Source organism: Melanotaenia boesemani, chromosome 7 (genome assembly GCF_017639745.1).
Source record: "Melanotaenia boesemani isolate fMelBoe1 chromosome 7, fMelBoe1.pri, whole genome shotgun sequence".
Taxonomy (NCBI): domain Eukaryota; kingdom Metazoa; phylum Chordata; class Actinopteri; order Atheriniformes; family Melanotaeniidae; genus Melanotaenia; species Melanotaenia boesemani.
Window position 1 is genome coordinate 22,116,734 of NC_055688.1, and position 22,176 is coordinate 22,138,909.

General features: G+C 39.1%; 2 protein-coding genes across 9 annotated transcripts in view; both read left to right on the forward strand.

Annotated features, from left to right (window-relative positions):
• The window catches only part of si:dkeyp-115e12.6 (centromere protein F), a 22,664-nt gene extending 14,169 nt beyond the window's left edge, over window positions 1-8,495 (forward strand). For 5 of the 6 annotated variants that reach the window (XM_041990116.1, XM_041990120.1, XM_041990119.1 and 2 more), the window contains exons 11-18: window positions 13-148; window positions 614-2,064; window positions 3,232-4,092; window positions 4,222-4,571; window positions 4,705-4,771; window positions 5,398-5,974; window positions 6,702-6,850; window positions 7,282-8,495. In XM_041990116.1, the coding sequence (XP_041846050.1) occupies window positions 13-148; window positions 614-2,064; window positions 3,232-4,092; window positions 4,222-4,571; window positions 4,705-4,771; window positions 5,398-5,974; window positions 6,702-6,820 (3,561 nt within the window). In that variant the 3' untranslated portion in view covers window positions 6,821-6,850; window positions 7,282-8,495. The remainder of the gene's footprint in view (window positions 1-12; window positions 149-613; window positions 2,065-3,231; window positions 4,093-4,221; window positions 4,572-4,704; window positions 4,772-5,397; window positions 5,975-6,701; window positions 6,851-7,281) is intronic. The other variant, XM_041990118.1, reaches the window with a different exon arrangement.
• Window positions 7,312-21,681, forward strand: kcnk4a (potassium channel, subfamily K, member 4a). Of its 3 annotated transcripts, none has more exons than XM_041990122.1 (9): window positions 7,312-7,432; window positions 10,205-10,368; window positions 12,172-12,296; window positions 13,431-13,717; window positions 15,313-15,430; window positions 16,789-16,958; window positions 17,627-17,813; window positions 18,238-18,374; window positions 18,472-21,681. In XM_041990122.1, exons 4-9 carry the CDS (start codon window positions 13,529-13,531, stop codon window positions 19,540-19,542), a joined length of 1,872 nt encoding a protein of 623 aa, XP_041846056.1. In that variant the 5' UTR covers window positions 7,312-7,432; window positions 10,205-10,368; window positions 12,172-12,296; window positions 13,431-13,528; the 3' UTR covers window positions 19,543-21,681. The 3 variants fall into 3 exon arrangements, with proteins under 3 accessions (XP_041846056.1, XP_041846058.1, XP_041846057.1); XM_041990124.1 differs by having other exon boundaries at window positions 16,789-16,949; XM_041990123.1 differs by having other exon boundaries at window positions 12,172-12,286.
• The last annotated feature ends 495 nt before the right edge of the window (window positions 21,682-22,176 follow it).

Genomic DNA, 22,176 nt, shown 5'->3' on the forward strand with positions numbered 1-22,176 from the left:
CCCATGTTTTAGGAAGGGTTGCGTGAGGCAGAGGGTGTGGCAGTGAGTCTGGAGCAGAGCAGGAAGAGAGAGCAAGCTCTGGAGGAGGAGGGGAGGAGGCTGTTGAAAGAGCAAGCTGACACCCTGCGTCTCCTCAAAGAACTGCAAGGTGAGGAGCTCAGGGAATAAATTCCAGACAGTTGTTAGTCATGGGACAGTTGTAAGGCTCAGGCTGTACAGCTCAATATTGATAAATATCCTGATATGTTATTTTTTTAAAAGAGTCATAAGTTGCTAGTAATTAGGGATTTAACTTACATATGCTACAGCAGGGCAGATACTTTGTTTCCTCTTGTTCACATTTGTTGTAACAATTAAACTGTGTAGGTAACTATATGATGTAAAGTGGGAAAAAATTCATTAATGTTTATGTTGTTTTTGACATTTATATTTACAGAAATTAAACTAGTTTTTTCAAGTTAATTCTCTTGTAATGCATGTTACACCAATGTAGCGCATCCCAGTACACTCTGCTTCTCTTCCAGTAGTGCTTTGGTTAATTTAAAAAGACTAGTATAGTCTGCTAGTTTATATGATTTAATTCTGTTTTTATTTCTTTCCTTTTTATCTCTAGCAGAAAAATCTGCTCCAGCACCCCTTCAACAGCCTGGCCAGTTTTGTTCTGTTGGACAGACTTTCTCACCTCATTCTTCCTTTACTTCTCCCCGACCACCAACCCACAGCAAGACACGTTGTGTTACCCAAGCTGAGCAGACGAGGGAGGAGGAAGGTGTGGAGGAGAGAAGGGCAGAGATGACATCATCTTATCCCTCTGATAGAGAGCCAGGAGAGGGAATTGATGCTGAGCACATCTCTGTCATCACAAACCCTGAGTCTGTGCAAAGAATGGGACAAACAAGAAGAAATAAAGAACAATCCCAGAAGAGTAGTAATGAAGCAATAGATTCTGACTTCCCTTCTATGTCCATCACCAACTTCATGGATGGTGATGGACCAGTAGCTTCTAAGAACTCAACTATGACTCAAAATTTGATGCTGTTTGGTGAAAACACTTCCGCTCTCAAGTCTGAACAGACAATCTCCTTGGAAGACCTGAAGAGGGAGAATGCACTGCTCCGTTCAGAGATCCATGATGTACGTGATGAGCTCCAGAGGCGGCTGGAGGACCTGGAAGCCCAACGACAGGCTGAGACAGAAGCCAGGACCCGCCTCAAACAGCTCAGCCGCAAACACGCCAGCCAGGCTGCGGACAGGGAGGAGAAAGACAAGGAATGGAGGACAAAACTGGAGAACGAGAAGGCTGAGACAGAGAGGCTGAGGAGAACAGTTGCTGCTTTAGAGGCAGAGATGAAGAGCTGTAAGGAGGAAAAAGAGGAGGAGGAGGAGGAGGAACAGAAAGCACAAGATGACAGGGAGAGTGAAATGATAAAACTCAACATCCAGTTAAAGAACGATCTAGCAGAGGTGAAAGCACAACTGGCTGTAGAGCAAGAGGAACGAAAGAGAGACCAAGATGAGAGGAACCAAATAATGGCCACAGACGATGACATAAAGAACGAGCTGAGCAAGAAACTGGTGGAAATAAAGGCTGAAGTGGAGAGCCTAAAGGACAAGAGTAAAGACTCACAAGAACAGAAGAAACAGTTTGTTTTAAACAGCCCTCTGACGTACCTGACTCTCCATGATGATGAACTCAACTCCAACCGTGTTTCCTGTGACACCAAACTCCTCACTTCACCAGAGCAGCACCTCCTGTTCTGCCAGTCCACCAACCAACTCAACACGCTCATGTCTACAGCAGCAGAAGACATCATCCAGGAGGACCCAAAAGTGATAGGTTTTGAGCATTCACCTCTCTTATATGATGCTCTAACACCTCAAGTGTTCTCTGAAGATGACGCCAAACAAAACTATCAGGAAAGATTTTCCTCATCAGGCCCTGAAAGGGGTGAGCATGCCAACTCTGATTTGGCAAAAGAGGTGGAGCACTTACAGAGGGAATATGCAAAGGAGACAGAACGTGCTAATCAGTACCAGGCTAAACTAGAGGCCCTACAGAACCAGGTAAATACCTAAATAATTGATCTTTTTAATGTTTGGAGAAATTGTTTTATGTTCTATAAAGTCAAATAGGGCTGGGCACACTCAATAAAGTATGCGGAAATATTGTTTATATCGAGATAGCTTGTTTTGAGTTAAGACCCTTTTTGCATGTTGCACAACAGTATTTTTGTTATAGTCACTGAAAAGTATTTTTCATTCATTTAGTTTTAAGAGCATTTAATTTAATAAATAGCTACTTTAATTTCAGTCAACTGTTTTAATGCACATGTGCTGCTGATCCTTAATAAAAGTGCATTTAGTACTCAAGGCCATAAATTAGAACTGTCTCTTTGGTTACTTGACTTTAAAAAATTATATTGAGATATATATTGTATATCATGAATCAGGTAAAAAATATTGATTTAAAATTTGGTTAATATCGCCCAGCCCTATGATCTACACACAAATGTAGTAGTGGTCAAATATGGATAGTTTAAATTTATTCATGTGTCACTGACTATTATCCTTTACTAGCCACAATGATTTGGTTCAGATAGATTGCTCATTATAAAGTACAAAAAAAATTCATATATCTATATATATATTGCAGTAACATTGTTGATCTGGTTGATCAGCTTTACTGAGCTATTGAGTTTCTCTCTATGGTTTTATGAAAGAAGCTGGATACTAGGAGCTGCTATAAAGTAATTTTTGTAAGTGAGGCATTCAGACAGTACTGGATAGGCCAAATACAAGCAGGTATAATAGTGAATAAAAACAACATAGAAAGTTTATAAATGAATTTTGCATAATTCCTCACCATTAGTCGAAGCAATCTAAGGTGGTAAAAAAAGAAGCCAGAGATGAGAGGATCTGGCCAAATTACAAACAGTTTAACCCTGTAGCAGATGGAAAATAAGCTCTACTGATCTCTCCTGAGATAAAACCCCACTCCTGATCAAAGCTGATAAAATCCATTGTGTTAATGGTAATTAGAGTCCTGTGAGATGGCCAGAGCTGTATGTTTGATAAAGCTTATTTAGATTTACTCCAGCTTCTTCTCTACTTGCTAGTTGTCATTTAGTTCCTAGATGGTTTGTGCAAAATAAACAGTAATGTGGCTTATCACCTGTTTGTCTTCTTCTTTTTTTCTTTTCTCATTGCTCTTTCATTTAATTTTCTTTACAGGTGACACGTCAGACCCAGCAGTTAACCATGGCCTTTGAGAAGCAGAGTCAGCACATCTCAGGCCTTCTGGCTGAGCTACAGGCGAAGGAGAGTGCCCTCTTCAGCCAGGGAGAGGAGCTCCTGTGCTGCAAAGAAGAGCTGGAAGCACTAAAGATGGAAAATAACAAAGAGGTCAAGATATCGGTCAGAGATGAAAACAAACGGGATCAAAGAGATGAGATGTCAGCAGAAACCTCAGAACATCAGCTTAAACAGGAAAAGGAGTGTATTGTCTTCTTTCAGACTACAAACTCACTGACAGATGGTGACTTGAATGCACATCATCTAAATATTGAGACATGCGATGCCGAAATACCAACATCTATTGGCAGTGAAGTCAAAAGTGAAGCATTATGGTCTGGAGAATATCACCCAAGCTCTGTAGACTCCAATAAGTCTCAGAGATACTCTACTGACTCTACTTGTGAGGTGACAGGGAATCAGTGTGATCAAAATGAAGGAAAAACAGACTTGGTTACAGAACCGTTGGCTCTCAGACAAGAGAATCAGCTCCTGACACAAAGAATAGAGGGTATGACTGTTTTGGTCACCAGGAACTCGACATTACAGACTGACAACAAAAACCCAGAAGACCCAGACAAGCAAAGCAAAAACACATCTGTTGCTGCTTTGTCCTGCTTAGCTGAGCAGGAGATGCAGTCTGGAACAAGTGATGTCACAACAGTGGGAGAAGAGTTACAGAATAATGCAAACAGGAGTGAGGATGAAGGTCAAGATTTAGAAAGGGAAGATGGGAAAACCATGAGTGAAAAAGATCTGGCAGAAGTGTCAGAGGTCCAGGTCAACTACCTACAACAACAGGTATTAAGAGTAAAATTAATCACTTACATTCTCCTTAATTCTGTATACATAACATGTACTACATCAATCCTAGAAACAACTCAGTCTTTAATTAAGATAATATGAAATAACTTAATCTCTCTTTTCCAGGTGGAAGTGATGAAAAGGAAGGTGAGGTCTCTTTATGAGGAAACACAGCAGCAAGCCCAGGAGCTTGCTGTATGGAGACTGAGCTCCCAGCCAGCTCCTACATTTGATCACTTCCTTACCAACACTGATGAAGAGTGTGAAACACTAGATCAGATATCTGTTGTCTGTCAGTCATTGTCAAACCAAAAGCTGACCCAGAGCCAAGCTCAAACTCTGGCTCTTAAAACCCAAGTTCAGCCACTTATGCAGGGTACTCAAAAGAGCCAGGACAACATCACAGTCATCAGAGAAGATGAGTTATCCCTCTGCTGCTCTTCCAAGAAACTGCAGGGCCGCATGTTGTACTCCAGGTAACTCATAACCAGAGACTGAAAGTAAAAAATAATTTTCCTTCCATGTTTGTGTTAAATCCATTATGCAAGTCTGTGTCAGGCCTAAGTTGTCTTCTTTATTGAATTACCTTCTTTTTTGTCTTACTACAAGACTTCAGAGCAGCAGCCTTCCTGAAGCAAAGAACATCCATTCCTTTAAAAACACATCAATGCTTAAGGTATACATTCTGAACACTGCCAAGATTTTTTTTTTCCAAAATCATCATTCCCTTGCATACTAGTCCACTCTATATATCATGTTTCACACTTTATGTTTCAAGTCTGTTTTTAATAGAGCTCTTATAATTGCTAGGTAAATGGAGTAGATTTTAAGGACTGAGGACTCAAACTTGTTTTTCCTGTTAATGTTACAGGTCTGCAGTTTTCAGATAATTTCACAGGGGGAATATTGGAAGAAACTGTGCGTTTTAATAAATTGTGTGGAAAAAAGATTGTTTTAAAAAAGTGAACTAATTAAGCACCCATGAGTCTTTAAACATTGCACAGGAAACACCGAACATGGACAAATCCATGAACAGAAGAACAAGTATAAACAGCAGTTTTGAAGAATGAAAGAGTAGTAAATTTTTTTAATTTGTTCTGCATTATTTAGGGCTGTTCTTTATTTTTATATAATTGTCACAAAATTACAAAGTTCTTATTATTTCAAAGTCATTTCAAGGAAAGATACAACACATCTACTGCTGCATCCAAACTCAAAATTTTTGCATGCTCTCACTTCATATCTTTAGAAAAAAACTGTATGTACCCTTAATTACTCATTTATGAATTTGTTTTGACACAGGAACCTGCAAAAGACCAGGAGGCCAGCCTACAATGGTCAGATAGTTGTGCAGCCCAATACAAAGTGAAGAGGGATACTGAATTTATCCAAATGTCAACGCAGAAAATGGCTCAACAACATATTGCAGAAGGTCCCCACAGATCCTCAGGGCCAAATCCAACCAACGTGGTCGAGTGTTACACAGAGAAGCCTGAGGCCATACCACATCCTTTCGCAGAAACCAAGGAAATAAACACCAGTGATTCCAAAGACAAAGATGCGACAGAGATGAAAAGCATCAGCAGTCAAACCGAGTACAATCTGTATCGTCACAGTCCCCCAACAGTATGTGCAGCCACGCAGACTGAGGAGAAGGAAGAAAATGAAGACAAGTCCATTGATTCTCCTTCTGTCTCTCCTGTCTCATTAGCTGAGAAGGTAGTGTCAGATGACAAAATGCTGTTTTCAGGATCGTTCCCTATCCCAGCCGACCCGGCCCGTCTGGCTGAAAGAATTCGCCGCAACAGGACGCAATTGTCTGCTGCCTTTGATGATACAGAGTATGAACCATATGGCCTGCCAGAAGTTGTCATGAAAGGTAACTTTATCTGTTTTTGGTTTAAAAAAATTTTAATCTGTCTTCTGAAAACATCTGACTAAAGTCTTTTTAAAATTATTTTTATGAATTTTTTTTTTTTTTTTTTTTTTACCTGTCTTGTCCAGCATCGTTGCAAACAGAATATTTTTATGAAATTGAGTAAATAAGAAAAAAATAAAAAGCAAACTCACAGCCAAATTGGCTCACTGATTCTAGCTAACAAGCTCTAAAAATACACCACATCAGAGTGGAGACAATGGTGTCTATGCTGTTTCACAGCTAGTTTGTTAAGCAACTAACAATGATAAAGTTTGCTTCATCAACTTTAAAGGTGACAAGAAGATGTTGTTATTGCCCCCAAATGGCCAAAAACAAAACTAGTCTGCAGATAACGAGCAGGATGGTAATCGGACAACTTAATAGGTATATTAATGATAGAAAAAATTACAGTTAAACACAAAATTTAACAAAAGATTTTAGGAAAACGTTGAAAATCTACTCAGATTAAGCATTTGCTGAATTAGAAGTTCTTATTAGAAGTGTTCATGGGTACAGCCTTTAAATATATGAATCTTTGTGACATTCAGACCCTGAAATTTATAGAAAAACTTTCTGGTGTTTTCTCTTCATCTTCTCTGTATTTCTTCTCTTTTTACATTTTCTCTTTCATTTGCTTTTCTCTTGTCACTATAATTTATTCCTTTCTCTTTCTGTTTTTGTCCTTCAGGTTTTGCTGACATCCCGACTGGTCCTTCATGTCCTTACATTGTGAGAAGAGGCTTGCTAGGAACAGCAGTTGTACCCGTGTCTCAGAATGACCCGCAGAAAGAGGAGGAGACAGATTAAACACAACAACTTGTAGCATCATGTACAAAAGTAAATTTTTCTTCCTTTTTTTAAGATTATTTTTAAATAACTTTAACCATAAATTAAGCTAAAAGAAACATTTTGAATTAGGAGTTACACAGTGACACAGAGTAATTTTAGTTCAGTTTAATTTTATTGAAAGCATTGAAAGTAAAGACCTTATTGTATACTGGAACGAAGGAGATTCTCACAAAGATTTTACAAAGCCTTAGTAAAAGAAATATAAATAAACTTTAAAATGTAACTTTATTATACTGTTTCTTAACAGAACCTGTACTGTAAACCACACAGATCACACAGATTATATTCTATTTAGTTTATTCTCTCCAGCACCAATGATGTTACTGTCACCACACTCAAGTGTGATATTCTTTGTCAAAATGTTGATTCTGCCCAAAACTTAGAGACATTTCTATTTTTTCCCTCTTAATTGTTCACAGATCTTGTTGAAGGAACTGATCAGCATGCGTGGCTTCATAATGAATCTATGTGATGGATGACTGCAGCAGCAGAAACTTTAAGCCTTTGAATCACACAGGACCTGTTTAGAAATCTACCGTCGGACATGTGCTTCTGTACATGTGTGTGCAGGTAACTGAGCCTGCCCAGACAGAGCAAACACTTCCACTGTGGATCTGAAACGTTCTAAGTGTCACCATTTTGTCCTGAAATTGCTGTGTGAATGCACTACTGTCCACCACAGTGCTATCACTTTATACCCACCTGTATATTTAGGTACTAACGTGGGGATTTAGTGATACTACCTGATTTCTTGAACCACTTTTCTAAAGGGACCATTTTGTTTTCATTAGCTTAGAATTAACATGTGAGTTTGGTCTCAGCTTACTTTGACCTAAACTGTGCCTGGTTGATGTTTTTCTAAACAAACACTTGTCAAGATAAGTTTGACTTGTTTTCCCAAAGGCTGAAGCACAGAGGGGCCAGTTGTGAAAACACAATATATTTTCATTTTTAAAACTTCTTAAGGTGGCATATTTATTGGCACTTCAGTGTGTTTTAGTAGTGAGCAGGTGTTTACAAGTTGTGTGTGAAACATTAGCTGTGACTATGAACATGTGTGTCTTCATCTTGATGTTACTGTTTGTATATGTGTGTGTGTGTGTGTGTGTGTGTGGGGGAGAGTTGGGTGAGCGCATTTCTATGACTCAGTCTAACCTGCTCTTGTTTCCGCTCCATGTATGGTGATACACACTGTGCTCCATCTCTCCTCGCTGTCCTGCTTTGCTTTTGTGTGTCTTACATTTAAACTGTAGTTGACTGTACAGCAACTTCACCAAAAACTAGTTGTGGAGCTTTATTTCTTTAGAACATAGGTAAACTGAGCTGGTTTCTTCATAATAGATTAGATGTAACTTATTTTATTTATGTAATATATGATGCAGATTTAGTGATGTGCATAGATGAGAGTTATTAGTTTTGGACTTCATGATATCTTTTTAGCATACCTGGCAACAGCACATCTCTCACATTTCCTTACCTACAAGACTTGACCAGCAATTTTAAGGTTACGTTCACATTTTGTCATGTCCACTTAACAATATTGATTTAACAACTTAAACATTAACATGCAGAATTTTTGTTGTTAGTCACTTTTACAAAGGAATTTCAAAGTAACAGAGAAAAAAATCTGCGATCCCAGGTCATACGTTTTGCAGAAGTTTTTTTAAAAAAAAAAGGTATTTACTGAGCTGTCTGTTGGTAAATTTGTGAGTCTAATCACATTGCAAACAGAGCAATAAATTCACATTTTATTCTGATGATTTCTTTTCCCCCTGAAGTCCTGTTTCGTAACAGTTTGTCTCTTTGTGAAATGCTCTGTTGGAAGGGTAACTTAAGGTTTTAAGTGCAACATGGCAAGAAGCTCTGTTTCTGTCCCTGCATAAAAGTAGGATTGTCTTGAAATGGGTTTCTGATCAACTCACAAATTTGAAGTGATACAGATTGTGTTGTTTAGTAGAGGCTAAAAAACCCACTGAGGGCCCAATAAAAAAAGGTTTGCAAACCAACTGCATACACCACAGACCTACCATCTTCAGGAGATGCAGTCTTAAAGTTTCGTCTTTGAATCTCTCCACAGATTTAATTGGATGAAAAAGAGGGAATCTCATAATAAAAACAATAAATTATCTTCTTGATTTATTTGTTGCTAAAGCTCTTCAACAGCTTGCAACTTTGTTTTTGTTTGTTTTTTTCTTCTTTTTCGTGTCCAGTGTAATCTGGGGAATACTTGCAGTGGGCATCAGTTTTTCCATGTACATAAAAGTATCCTTCGTAGCCTAGCTGTGAAACAATGTTGAAGCATTTGTATTAGAAGTGCTGTGATTTTTATTTTGATGTGTACTTATTTAAATTTCATCATTCTTCCCTCGCCATTGCCTCTTCACTTAGAGACTGTGGACTCTTGCTTGAATCAAAGTTACTGACATTCATCTACCACCATGACACCCACAGCATACAAAAACACACCTCACCTCCCTCCCTTGCTTGTAAACCTCTGGGATCTGTAGTCTTCTCTGGCAGCAAGGTGGGATTGTCTGATTCAGGGTAGGAAAACACACTGACTTTGTTGCCTTATTTTTGACACTTAAGTGGATGTATCTGTGTTGTGTTTGCGGCTACAATAAAAGACTTGCTGTTCTTGAAACCACTGTTTCTCTTTAAGCATCTTTTACTCGAGTACTTGGGCTGTTCACTTAATAATATTAATCTATATATAATATTAATAATCCTAATCTGTGATGTTAAGTCTGTTTTGCATGAGAGGAGTTTTCTTTTTTTTTCTTCTTCTTCTTCTTTCTTTCCGTTAGTGCAGTTAAGTCTAAATGAGTGGCAAGTTTCAATAAAGAGAAAGTTTTTTTTTGTTTTTTTTTTTTTTACTGTAATATCTTGACTAAATCACATAAGTGTTTCAGCAATTACCAAAGTCCTCTCGTTTGCCTCTTGGTCATAAACACATTGTTTAGAAGGTGCTGACGTTTAGAAGGATCAGACTTTGATTAAAGGTAAAGGAGTCGATGGAAGAGAAATATTTTACTGCTTTAGAGTCTGTTTTACTTCATGATCCACTTCTTCTTCAAGTGTTAGAAAATGTGTGTGCACCATAACTTTGAAGAGACAAGTGTTTCTTTTTACTTCCCAAAAAGACAAACTGGATGATTGATGGATTTAAGAGAGCTACCCCCTCCCCCACACCACACACACACATCCAGCTCAGGAAACTCCGGGCCCTCTTCAGTGACAACACTTGATCACACTCACAGCACTGTGATGGACTTCACTTGCACTCGCAGATCCCGCCTCATCCTTTTCTTCATCTCCTCCTCCTCCTCATATGATCCTAAGTGCTGTAGGGTCACGAGAATGGGGAAAACACCTTCCAAGGAGAAAACACACATGCACTCATGCATCTGCACAACACACGCATACAGAGCTGCTTGCTGAGTGGTGAGAGAACAAGCTCATGCTGTGTGGGACAAACTTGGATGGAAACTTTTCCCAAACTTAAGGTAAGGCTTGCTTTATTAATGTTTTCTAGGAGTATTGCTAAAGGCCATTAATGTCAGTCACTGGGTTGGTTTTTGTTTCAGGTTCTTTGTTTTTGTATGATAAGCAGAAATGTGTATTTTTATCATGAATTTTGCTCAGTCTTGGAAGACAAAGCTCTGAGGCCATTTCTCCAAATGTTTCTTTTAATAAATAACATGTAGCAGCATGCTGTCGTACACATTTAAAGAGAGATTATCATTCTGTTCTTTATAATGTTCCTCTCGCTATCAACCCTACTACTCTTTAAGAGCAGAAAAGATTTTATGTACATCACAACAGTATTTCAAGAGTTATGCATGTGTTGCTGTAAATGTAGAATTTGATCAACATTTTATTAGAAAAATTCCTTATTGGTTTTGTTTGCAACAAAGCCAACTGTCAGCCAAAACAGAGGATAATTGAGAATAATTTTTTTCCCAGAGGAATAAACTAGACGTCCAGAGCTGCAACCTGTGATCACTCTCTGATGTCAGTGTTAGTTCATGGCTGAATACTTTTGGGCATAATTACATCTAAAGCAACTTTATTTTCTCCCTTTTATTGCAAATTATTTTGTGCATCGTACCTCCTCTCCCACAGACAGTCCTTTTCATCTCAGGTGCTTTTCTTTGCAAAATCTTTCTTTGTTTTTGGAACAAAACTGCATTTACACGTAGCCTGAGTTTTAAAGGGTATATGTTTCCTTATCTGCAGTGCATATATTAAATAATGAACATGAATTGACTTCTGAACTAAACCCAAGGTCACAAAATCCTGCTTATGTGTTAGAGAGTCAAGCTGTGCACAAAATAAATAAATGTATAAAAGTAGTCTGGTATCAAATGCAGCACTTGTTTCATCCTGCACAATGAAACATCCAATTTAAGAATCAAACATGCAAAACACATTTTTAATCCAAGGAGCACTTTCAGGGAATTTTGGATGTCTTAAAGAGGACCGTTGATCTGCATGACCATAAAATGAATGTTACAGTCATCTCAATTTTTATAGTCAACCTCAGTTTGGTTGAATTTGTCATTAACACCTATTGTAAATGTAAACCTAAGAATAGCATGTATACATCATGTCCCAGCGTCATTCCTCTTTCCAAACAGCTCACCCCAAGATTTATTACCCCACCTGCTCCAATATTTAACTTAAGATTACATCTCAGCCAGTCAGCCACATCCTTTATTCTCTCCAAGTTTCCCTCACTCAGTATCTTACCAAAATATGAAAATGTGCCAGTGCAGGTTTAGACAGTGATAACTAATAATATCAGTCAGGGGCAGAAAGCAAGACTCTCCACATGAACCAAAGCCAGCAGTCCATTAGAGCAGAATGCTAACAGCCATCCAGACTCTGCAAAATCTCAGAACACTGTCAATGTGGTGGTGGTGGTGACCAGGACTGGCTGACCCAGGGCAAGAAGCTCCTAAATCCCAGTCCTGTTTGACTGCCTGAAGGGTAAACACAGTTCAAAGAAAACACGAGAAGCATAGTGACGATAAGCGATAAACATCTTTTCAATTAATGTTAAGACATGTCTTCGGAGGTTTGGCAGGGCCTTTTACTTTTGAAATCACTGGGTGGCCTGCTTTGTGTCTGCTTTGTGTGTATTATGACAAATTCCCTGCAGTGTAAGCACTTATTTAAACTACTCATACCTTGATGTAAAAGAAGCTGGAAACTACCATGTCACAGCTATGCATTTACGTCTTGCATACCCAATTTTGTATGAGTTAACCTACCCTCTTGTTTGTCTGTGTGTGTGTGTGCCGTAGTGTTCCAATGGCTTGAATTGGAAGAAAAACAACCCGAGTAAGAGGCGAGAGGAGTCCACCATATCTCTGCCACATAATTTGTGAAGTATTAACATGGGATGAGCTCCTCACATCAGTAAGTTAAGGTACTGTTTGTGCTGTTAATGTTATTATTCATCATGACAAATGTCATAAATGCAGATTAAAGAGCTCATTTGAAAATGAAGACTGCTTATGCTTTTTTTTAACTTTTGGTATTGTATAAGGTTTGTGTGTGTGTGTGTGTGTGTTCTGGCACCCTCAAAATTTAACTGGCCTAATGTCAGTGCTGAAGCTTGCTGTGTCAGAGTTACACAGAAAATCATCTTCACCTGAAAGGATTTGTTTATCTAACAAATCAAAGGGGCATTTCAAAAGTTTTTACATCTAGCCTCAAAAAGTCTTTATTATTTTGTCTTTGGTCAGAAATTATGGTTAATATTTGCATTGTATTCTGCCAAATTACAATCTATTATCCTTTGTAGCAAACTGAGTTGATCAGATTTGAATACTGAATAACCAGAATATCTGGTTATTAAAGATTAAATAGATTCTCACACTGATTTAGACAAAATATCCTTTTGTGATAATGCTTTGATGTAGCTTGTTGTCATTTTTATAATCTCCCACTGAAACCCAGTCTAGACTATAAACACCCTTGACGTGTATTCTTAAACTAAGATATTATGCAAAGAAATTTATTACCATGAATGCCTTTTTGTTCCTTGTCACTACCTGTGGCCTTAAGAGATGGAGGCAAAATACACAGCCTGCATTTCATGAAAACAAACAAAAAAAACCTCAAAAGGCAATTTCAGGCCAAGAATTTTGTAACCTTTAAAGCGACCCACGTGATGTAGCTGACTCAATCAGCTGAAGGATTATATCATAAAATGGAATGAAAGATCATAACACTTTTTTTAATAGAAATTCAATTGTAAAAGGGCTCCCTTTATGGTCAATAAAAAAGGATGAATGATAACCTAGACATAGACCAGCAGTGATACTTATAGACTTTAAGTTACTGTAGACTTAAATGGGAACCTTAACTGTAGCAGCCCTGAAAGTTCACATCATATGGCACTAGTTAGTGTAAAGATTATGTCCCAATCACAATTTATACACTTTCTGTAACATTTTCCCACCCTGGGTTATTAATGTCTAGACCACATATATATCTTGTTTGGACATATCCTTACTCACACGGTACATCTCTAAAAGTCCTTCCTGTTTATTACCAGCTGTGTTCTAGTGTATCCTGACTAAGACCCAAATCAAACCCTGGCCTGTGAGCTTGGAGCCCGAACCCTGGAAGGCCAGGGGTGTCAGCGGGGAGAAGATGCGATGCACCACACTCACCACCCTGCTGACCGGGGTCATGCTGTACCTGGGAATGGGAGCACTTGTTTTTGTCACCCTGGAGACCCCTAAGGAGAGTGCAGCACATGAACATTTACTAAGGACCAAGCAAGACTTTCTCATTAATAATTCCTGCGTCACAGAGTTGGACTTCCACAGGCTTGTGAAGGTATTATCAGACACACTTATTTGTCTACACCAGCTTGATTCTTGTGAGTAGTATTAAAGTTAATCCTGCAAACTAAGACTGATCAAAACCCTCTTCCATTGCTTTAATTCAAATTTACATAGTATTACAGACTTTGTCTGCCATTGATTAAGCTTCTACCCCTTTAGAGGGCCCTTTAGAGATTAATTAACAAAAGCAAAGTCTGTATATAAAGACCGTGCCAGCAGTAGCCACGATTGTCTGCTGACTCAGTTTCCCTGAGGAGCAGGTCAGAGCTGCACGTATGTCTGGAAACATGGCTCCTTCCTGGATGTCTATATCCATGGTTTGGACTGTAATTGCTGTGGAAAAAAATATTTAAAAAATGTTTTATTTAACAGCTTTGCTGCATTAGTTTTTTTCTCCTTATTCATCATGCAGTATACTCATTTTCTCCCTGATTCATGTAACCGGGGAAGACTGGTTGTGTTTGAATGTTACAGACCTAAAGATTGTATAAATGTGGAGATTGTGAGACAACTATGACAGAAAAACATTTTATGGAGGAATATATCTCCCATTACTTGTTTAATCCTTGGTGCCTGTAGTAAAAAGCAAGAGCCTTTCAAAGCTCCTAGTTTATTTTTGCTGTTTGTTAGTGACAGATAAACTTTGTCTCAAATCACCAGCCCTAAAACATTAGTCCCACCCTGCAAGTTGACTGGCTTTGGTGGTTTGTTGGGTGTGAAACACTGGCTGTTTGAATCTAAGGTTTTAATTAGTTGCATTGTATTTCAAATGTGATAAAACACAGCTATAGTTCATGGTGTTTTGCCTTTCTAGCATATAAAACATGTTAACAAGAGCTGGTGATTTAATGCTTTTCAGTCCACGTAAAACTAAGAAAAGCATGACACATGACTGTAGCCTCACAGTATCTAGCATCTTCACAACTTCTCTTTGAATGTCACCCGCATGAAAGCAGCCTGTCTTCTAAAGAAGGCCCGCGGGTCAAAAGGCTTTCATATGAATTTTCCGTCTGTGAATGTGGTTATGTAACTAATTCATTATGTCAGCAGGATTTTGAAGTTCTTATACTTTGTTTAAATACGAACATTTTCAATTGTTTTGTTTTTCTTTTCCCCTGGATGTCAGAATTAAAATATTGTGCTCCACTACAGTTATTAGAAAAAAATGGCTGTTAGTTTACACATGAGCAGCTTATATAATATGATGCATTAAAGATAAAAATAACTTCTTTTTTTTTTATTATTTATGCAGAATTATTTCATATCATAAAAAAGCAATGAGCTATAAAGTTTCAGCATCCCAGCTTCATGACAAGTAGCTCTACCTTGAGTTAAGTCAAATACAAGTCAAATATAAACCAGATATGTTAGATGGTGCAGATGTTTTCTGTTTAGGTTCGAGGATACTGCTGCTTTATATCACTGTGCTGCTCACAGTCTCTCATATTTTAATAATTAAAAATATGCTGTTTTGTGGATACAATCTATTAATTATACACACAAATTTCAGAATAATAATGAAAACAAGATAATTGATATTGAAGTTAAACTGAGATTAGCATCTATATGAACATCCCACATCTGCAGGAAGTGGCATCCGCAGTAGATGCAGGTCTGGATATGAGCAGCCTTCCTGGCAACTTGACCACCCGCTGGGACTGGGCCTCTGCCTTCTTCTTCTGTGGTACCATCATCACTACCATAGGTAAGTACCGGGTCTCACACAGAGGGGAAGTTTTATTGTTTACAATATGCTTAAAAATGAAGACGAGCAGTGTCAAAATCATTAACGAACCTAATGTGCTATTAAAATAAATACTAAACACGTTTAATAGAGAATTGCTGTAATGTTCAAAAGATCTGATCCAAATTCACCATGAGGTCTAATTAGTCAAAACATTTTACTTTTCTCACAATTAACATTAATAGACAGTATAGCGCTACATTTAAAATATAAAAAAAGGGGTGACCGCAGCCTGGAGAGGATCGTCAGGAAAATGTCATTCAAAAATGTGGAGCTTCACAAGGAGTGGACTGAGGCTGGACTCAGTGCTTCCGGAGCCACCACACACAGATGGATCCTGGACATGGGCTTCAAATGTTGTATTTCTCTTGTTAAGCTGCTCCTGAATAAAACACAACATCAGAAGCATCTTACCTGGTCTAAAGAAAAAATTAACTGGTCTGTTGGGCAGTGGTCCACAGTCCTCTTTTCTGATGAGCAAATGTTGCATCTCATTTGGAAATCAAGCTCCGAAAGTCTGGAGGAAGAATAGAGAGGCAACAGTCCAAGAAGCTTAAAGCGCGGTGTGAATTTTCCTCAGTCTGTGTTGATTTGTGGAGCCATGTAATCTGCAGGTGTTGGTCCACTGGGCTTTATTAAGTCCAAAGTCAACGCAGCCATCTACCAGGAAATTTTAAAGCACTTAATGCTTCCTTCAGATAAGACACATGAGACCGAGCAATGCAGAAGAGTTGAAGGCCAATACTGAAGCATCCTGGTTTTCCATTACACCCCAGCAGAGCCACAGGCTGATAGCATCCATGCCATGCCGCATTGAGGCCGCAATTAATGCAAAAGAGGCTCAAACCAAGTACTGAGTTCATATGCATGACTATACTCTTTAGATGGTCGACATTTCTGTAGTAAATATCCTTTTTCTTTTACTGCTTTCATGTAATATTCTAATTTTCTGTAGCCATAGTCATCTAAATTTTAACAAATAAACGCTTGAAATATCTCACTTTCCATATGAGTCTATATTATATATTATTTCTCCTTTTAAGCTGAATTACTGAAAAAAAAGATAAGTTTTGAGGGATATTCTAATTTTTTGAGTTTTACCTGTATTAACCTTTATCTCTGTACCTGTCTGCATTGATGGCCCCATCATAGTTTTCATGTTTTTCATGCATTTGTAAATTGCGTGCTGCACTGAACGATGTTCACTATCAGGGCACAGCTCATGTATACCTACTGAGTAAAAGAAATACCAAGACAAATATCTTCTTATCTGGTGTGTGCATATTGGTTTATTTGGCTGTCTTCTTTTTCCCATCCAGGCTTTGGGAACCTGTCACCTCGGACATGGTTCGGACAGTTGTTCTGTGTGTGCTATGCCCTGGTGGGCATCCCCATGTTTGGCATACTGCTTGCTGGAGTGGGGGACCACATGGGCACTGTACTACGGAGAGCTGTGGCCAAGATTGAGACCCTCTTTTTGGTGAGAATGGTCTGTTCTGTGCAGAAACCAAACCTCAGTTTTATTTTAACGTGAATCACAACTCAAATGTAAGAAGCCCAGGCACAAGTTTGTAGAGTATTTGCATTATGTAAATATTTCCATGGCTATTAGAGTAAATGTATCCATCTAACTGCCTAATCCTTTTCCATGAAGGAAACTTTTTCTGCAAGGGTCAATTAATTTAATATCTGTACAGTGCAAATCTGCTGGACATTAATAGTTATCTGCATTGTATCTGCGGGCTTGTGCAGCCAAACAAGAGATTTTGTTTAAGGTGTTCTGCAGCTGAAGAAGATGACACATTTTACTGTTTATTTATACTTCTTTTTTCCGTTTAATAACTTAATTTTTAACTATCTTTTGAACAGTTTGGATATGAAAGCTGACGGCTTCAATACTACAAATATTTTTTTTTAATTTTTAGACTAATATTTTAATGTAAGGACGATGAAATGTAAATGTGTGGTCAAGATGTAGACAGGTGTGGATTAATCTTAACTTATTTTATTATTATAAAAAGAATAATTAGATTCATTGTTTTGAAAAACAGGTTTATTTAGTCAAGTTTCATTCTGTCCGTTTCTGTTTGATAATTCTAACTCATAAAATCAATATCTGCTCCACTATCGCATTTGATGCCGTTTCCTCTGTTATAGAAACGTAAGGTCCGGCCCACGACTGTGCGTGTGATCTCAGCAGTTCTCTCCATCCTGATTGGCTGTTTAATCTTCCTTGCCGTGCCAACAATTGTGTTTCAGAAAGTAGAAAATTGGTCATTTCTGGAGTCGCTGTATTTTGTGGTCATCACTCTCACAACTGTTGGCTTTGGAGATTATGTGCCAGGTAAAGATGCAACCTCATGTTACAAAGCAGCTTTGAGAACAGTGGGCTTGTCTTGTTTTCTGCTAGAGGGTCAAATCCATGCAACAAATCACGATAGCCACAGTAGGATAAAATAACATTTCTCTTCTGTCTCTTTTGGACTTGTATGCTTTCTCTTGCAATATTTTGGGTAATTTTGTCTCTTTGGGCCTTTCTGATTAATTCACATGAAACATTTCTAAACCCATATGGCTCTTCTATTGAACTGTCCTTATAAATGCAATGAAAAGTGGTGTAAGCACAACTATTCTTCCTTTTTTTAAGGTTTTGTCAAATCATACTAGAAAAAAGAGCTACTTGCTCTGGAAAAGGACAAAAGACCTGTTTCTGTTCTCTGGAACATGACAGCATTAAAACGTTTCTAATTCTAATTTTCTGCCTCCAGGAGGAGCTTATGAGGGTGGCAACTTCTTTAAGCCTCTGGTGTTGTTGTGGATAGTGTTTGGGCTTGCCTACTTTGCTTCCATTCTCACTATGATAGGCAACTGGCTGAGGGTGCTGTCTAAGAGGACTCGTGCTGAGGTGAGAGATCTACAGTGTTACACAGAAGGGATCTTAACAAGGCTCTGCAGTGAATTTTGTCTCTCATCACCTCCAAACTCTCCATTTCCTCCCTCAGATGGAAGAGTTGAGGGCCCATGCCACAGACTGGACTCAGAACATGTCCATGGACTTCCGGATCCCAAACCCGCTGGAATTCAATGACCCTTTCCTTCTGCAGCGGCGGCGTTGGAAACGCAGTGAGCGTCGTCGCATCCGCCGGGGGGCCCAGTGTACTCTGGGACACTGGGTTCGAGGGGGGTCTGAGAATGGACACTTGCCAAATCGCTGGACTGGCCTCTCCAGCTCCATGAGCCAGCTGGAGGCTCACTCATCTCTAGAGAGGGCTGCTGCTGCCAAGACCAGGCCACGGATGAGTGTAGCTGGAGGGCCAACAATCCCAATAACAGTGCAAAGGATCAGGACTGACCCTCCTGTTAGTGTACAGAGACAGAGTAAGTCCTTTCATCACCTTTTGGCCCGCTCATTCTCCCTCCCTGTGGCCCGCTCCACCTCCGAGCTGGATTCAGCAGGCGCAGCCATGCAGGAGGGGTCCCTGTCTGGGTCTGAGTCTGCATTTGACTCCAGGTCAGATGGCTCCTCACTGTCCTTGTCATTCTCAGCACCTCACAAGCTCCAGCCTTGCAGTACCATCAACAACATAGAGGAAGGAGAAATGAGAGTGGCACAATTGAATGCAGCACAAGAGATAGAAAAACTGCTTCTGGCAAAGAACACTGAATCTTTAGCAAACAGTGGCCACAATCTCACACCTTCCCCTAGCCTTCTCCCTCTTCCCCCTTCACCCCTTCTAGTCCTTCCATCCTCCTCTCATGACACCCCCACCTCCTCCCCAGGCTGTGAGCTGCTGGATTTCTTTGGAGAAAATCTGGCATATATTGACGAGTCCTCAGACACACTGAGTGACCGGACCCAGGCAGCAGCAAGCGAGGAGAAGAGAAGGCGGCCTCATAAACCCAAGAGAAGGAGTATGAGAAGGCAGCTGTCACACAGGTGGAGTCCTCAACAGTTGAGGAGGCCCAGCAGTGACTTGCAGCCACCATCCAATCCTCCAACACCACCCCCAGACTCCTTTCCCTCAGACCTGCCTTCATCGGAGATCCAGACAGATTCAGCTCCTGCTCTTTGACGACCACCACACTCGCAGCACCGTGCCAAAGTCCATATGACAGAACTGAACAGCTCGCAGTGCTGTGGTTTTACAGCAGACTTATCACTATCAGCAAGTAGAAGATCCACGCCTCATGAAATAACACCATCATGGTTTTCCAAGATGTTGTAATATGAGACATCAGACTCAGAAAATCAGCTCAGAAATTTAGCTTTGTTAGTTTGTGGCCAAAGCTAAGCTAACCTAACCAGTCACTGCTGGCATGATCAAACAGAATCTTTTTTTTAAATCTTCTTCACAAAGAGGGAATCAGGCTCACTTTTAAAATAGACCACACCTGGTGTGGTCAACAACTAATCACAAGTTTCAGGGGTTTCAGGAGCCAGTTAAGCCATTATCCAGCTATCGTCACATGTAATTTAATCTTATCTAATCTGTTTTTATTTTAAGCCAGTTTCTATTAGATGTATTTAGCACTGAACCACAGATGTAAACTGGCTATAGAGGATCTTAAGTGACTGAGCAGTGCAGGGTTTTACAGCTGTATTCAACCACTATGCTTAAAACAGAAAAAATACAACTAAGCAAATAACACAAGTAAAAACAAATGCGATTAAAAGGGAGATCAGAGACATATTGTGTACAGTAAATCAAATATCTTTTAAGTGTGATTGTTACTTAGGACATGTGTAAAAGCCAAATTGATCACAACAGAACGTGCCTGGACCTGGAAGGGAGACCACCCTAAATTAAGGGGGAAAAAACTTAGAGGAAAACCTTGCATTAGGTAGAGAACCTTATCTGCAAGAGCACTACAAGAATAAAAAAAAATACACAGTATGTCATCTATGCAATCCTGTCTTCAGTAGCCTTTTAAGACTAAGGTTGTTCAATAATTCGAAGAATAAAGAAAAGTGAGTCACTTTTTCCTTTAAAGGTGCTTTGATTTGCTGATTCACAAAACTGGTGTTTAATATTTTCAAAGGTTAATAAAGGAAAAAAGAAAGAAGAGGAAAAATCAGATAGGAATCTTTGAGCTCTTGCCTCCAGCATAAATAGGTCTTAAGTTACCATAGCACGGGTATGGCAAGTTATTTGCAAGTTTACGGCGTGTTCTATCTATGAGCCTATTATTATTAAATAACCTGAAATCACTTCTGGCTTATAAATTTTTCTCTTTGTTATTTTTACATTTCAAATAGTGACATGTTGAACAGTAGAAACAGCAAACATTTAAAAGCTGGTACACAATATCTGATCCACTGTACAGCAGCAGATATGATATAATCTGATCCTTGAGAGTCCTAAATGAATTCAGCTGTTGGTAAATCAGGATAAACAGTCAGTTCCTGGATAATCTAAAGCAGGAACTACTACACAAAGCTGTTGTGGCATTATGCCCTTCACCAAGGCCAGAAAAAGTAACTGGCTGAGCCCACACTCAGATCCAGACTCCCACATATTTTGTCACTTGTTGACAGAAGACTGGAAGGAGTAAAAGATGGCTCACAGTGGTGTGCTGAGGTTGACTCATCGGCAATATTTTCTGTAAAAACCCTGGCCTATGAAGAATGGGTTTACTGTTCCTGTTTCTTTTCATTCTTCTTATTAAATAAAAGAAAAAGGAGAGAGTGAGGAAGTTTCCTTGAACATTTGCAAGTAACAGTTATTACGAATCTAAGATCGAAGTTAAAACTAAAGCAACATCTATGATGTGTGATGAAAAATACCTATGTACTATCCACCTGAAATAAACAATTCAAATGGTTTGGAGGGGATGGACCACTCTGGACCACTGGAGAGCACCTGAGTCTGAGTAGCATGTAAAAAAACAGACTAAGGGACAAGCAGAAGTTAGTGAAATGCACTGTAGTTACAACAATAACAGAAGCTCTAGGCAAGCGAATATTACCATCACTACCAACCCCTCTCATAAAAAATAAAAACAGGTTCATCAGCAAAGATACAATTATAATAAAAAAAGTAAATCTTGGTATTGCTTAAGGACTTAAAATGGATGCAGAACGTTTCTTCTTGATTGTTAATTTGAAAAAATTTTTTTGTTAACATTGTGCAGCTATTGTTGTAGCTATAAGTTTTCTAAGCTAATATTGTGGTGTCGACCGACGGGTATTAAAGCGAAATTACTAAACTTTGGATATTTGCACTTTGGCATCCCCTATCAAAGGCTTGTTCGGTACTCATGTTGCATCCTGTCTCTTTTCTTAGCTCTCTCCAGCCAGTAAGTCAGTCTGATGTTGACGTGTCTTATCTCTTGCTCTGTCACCTTCCCTTTCTTTTCCTTGTTTCCTCTCATGGACTTATTTTGTAAGACAGCCATGTTGTGCGTTCATAATAGCAAGTGTTGTGATATCCAGTTGCTGGTGTGTGACAGAAGGCCATAAAACAAAATGCAGCTGCTACGTGATGCCACAGGATTAAAAAAAAAAGTGAAGTTCATGTTCTTTGTCCCAGGACACTAAAGGGCAACACCAGTTCCAGGAATGTTCACAATGATTGCCATCAAAATGAGACAGAAGCACAGAGTTTTGATGTGGGAAACCTATGTGATATTTCTTTAATGCAGCTTGGTATGGTATGTGTGAGTTACCAAAAAGCAACAGAGCAGGTCAACAAGAACATCTTTTTTGT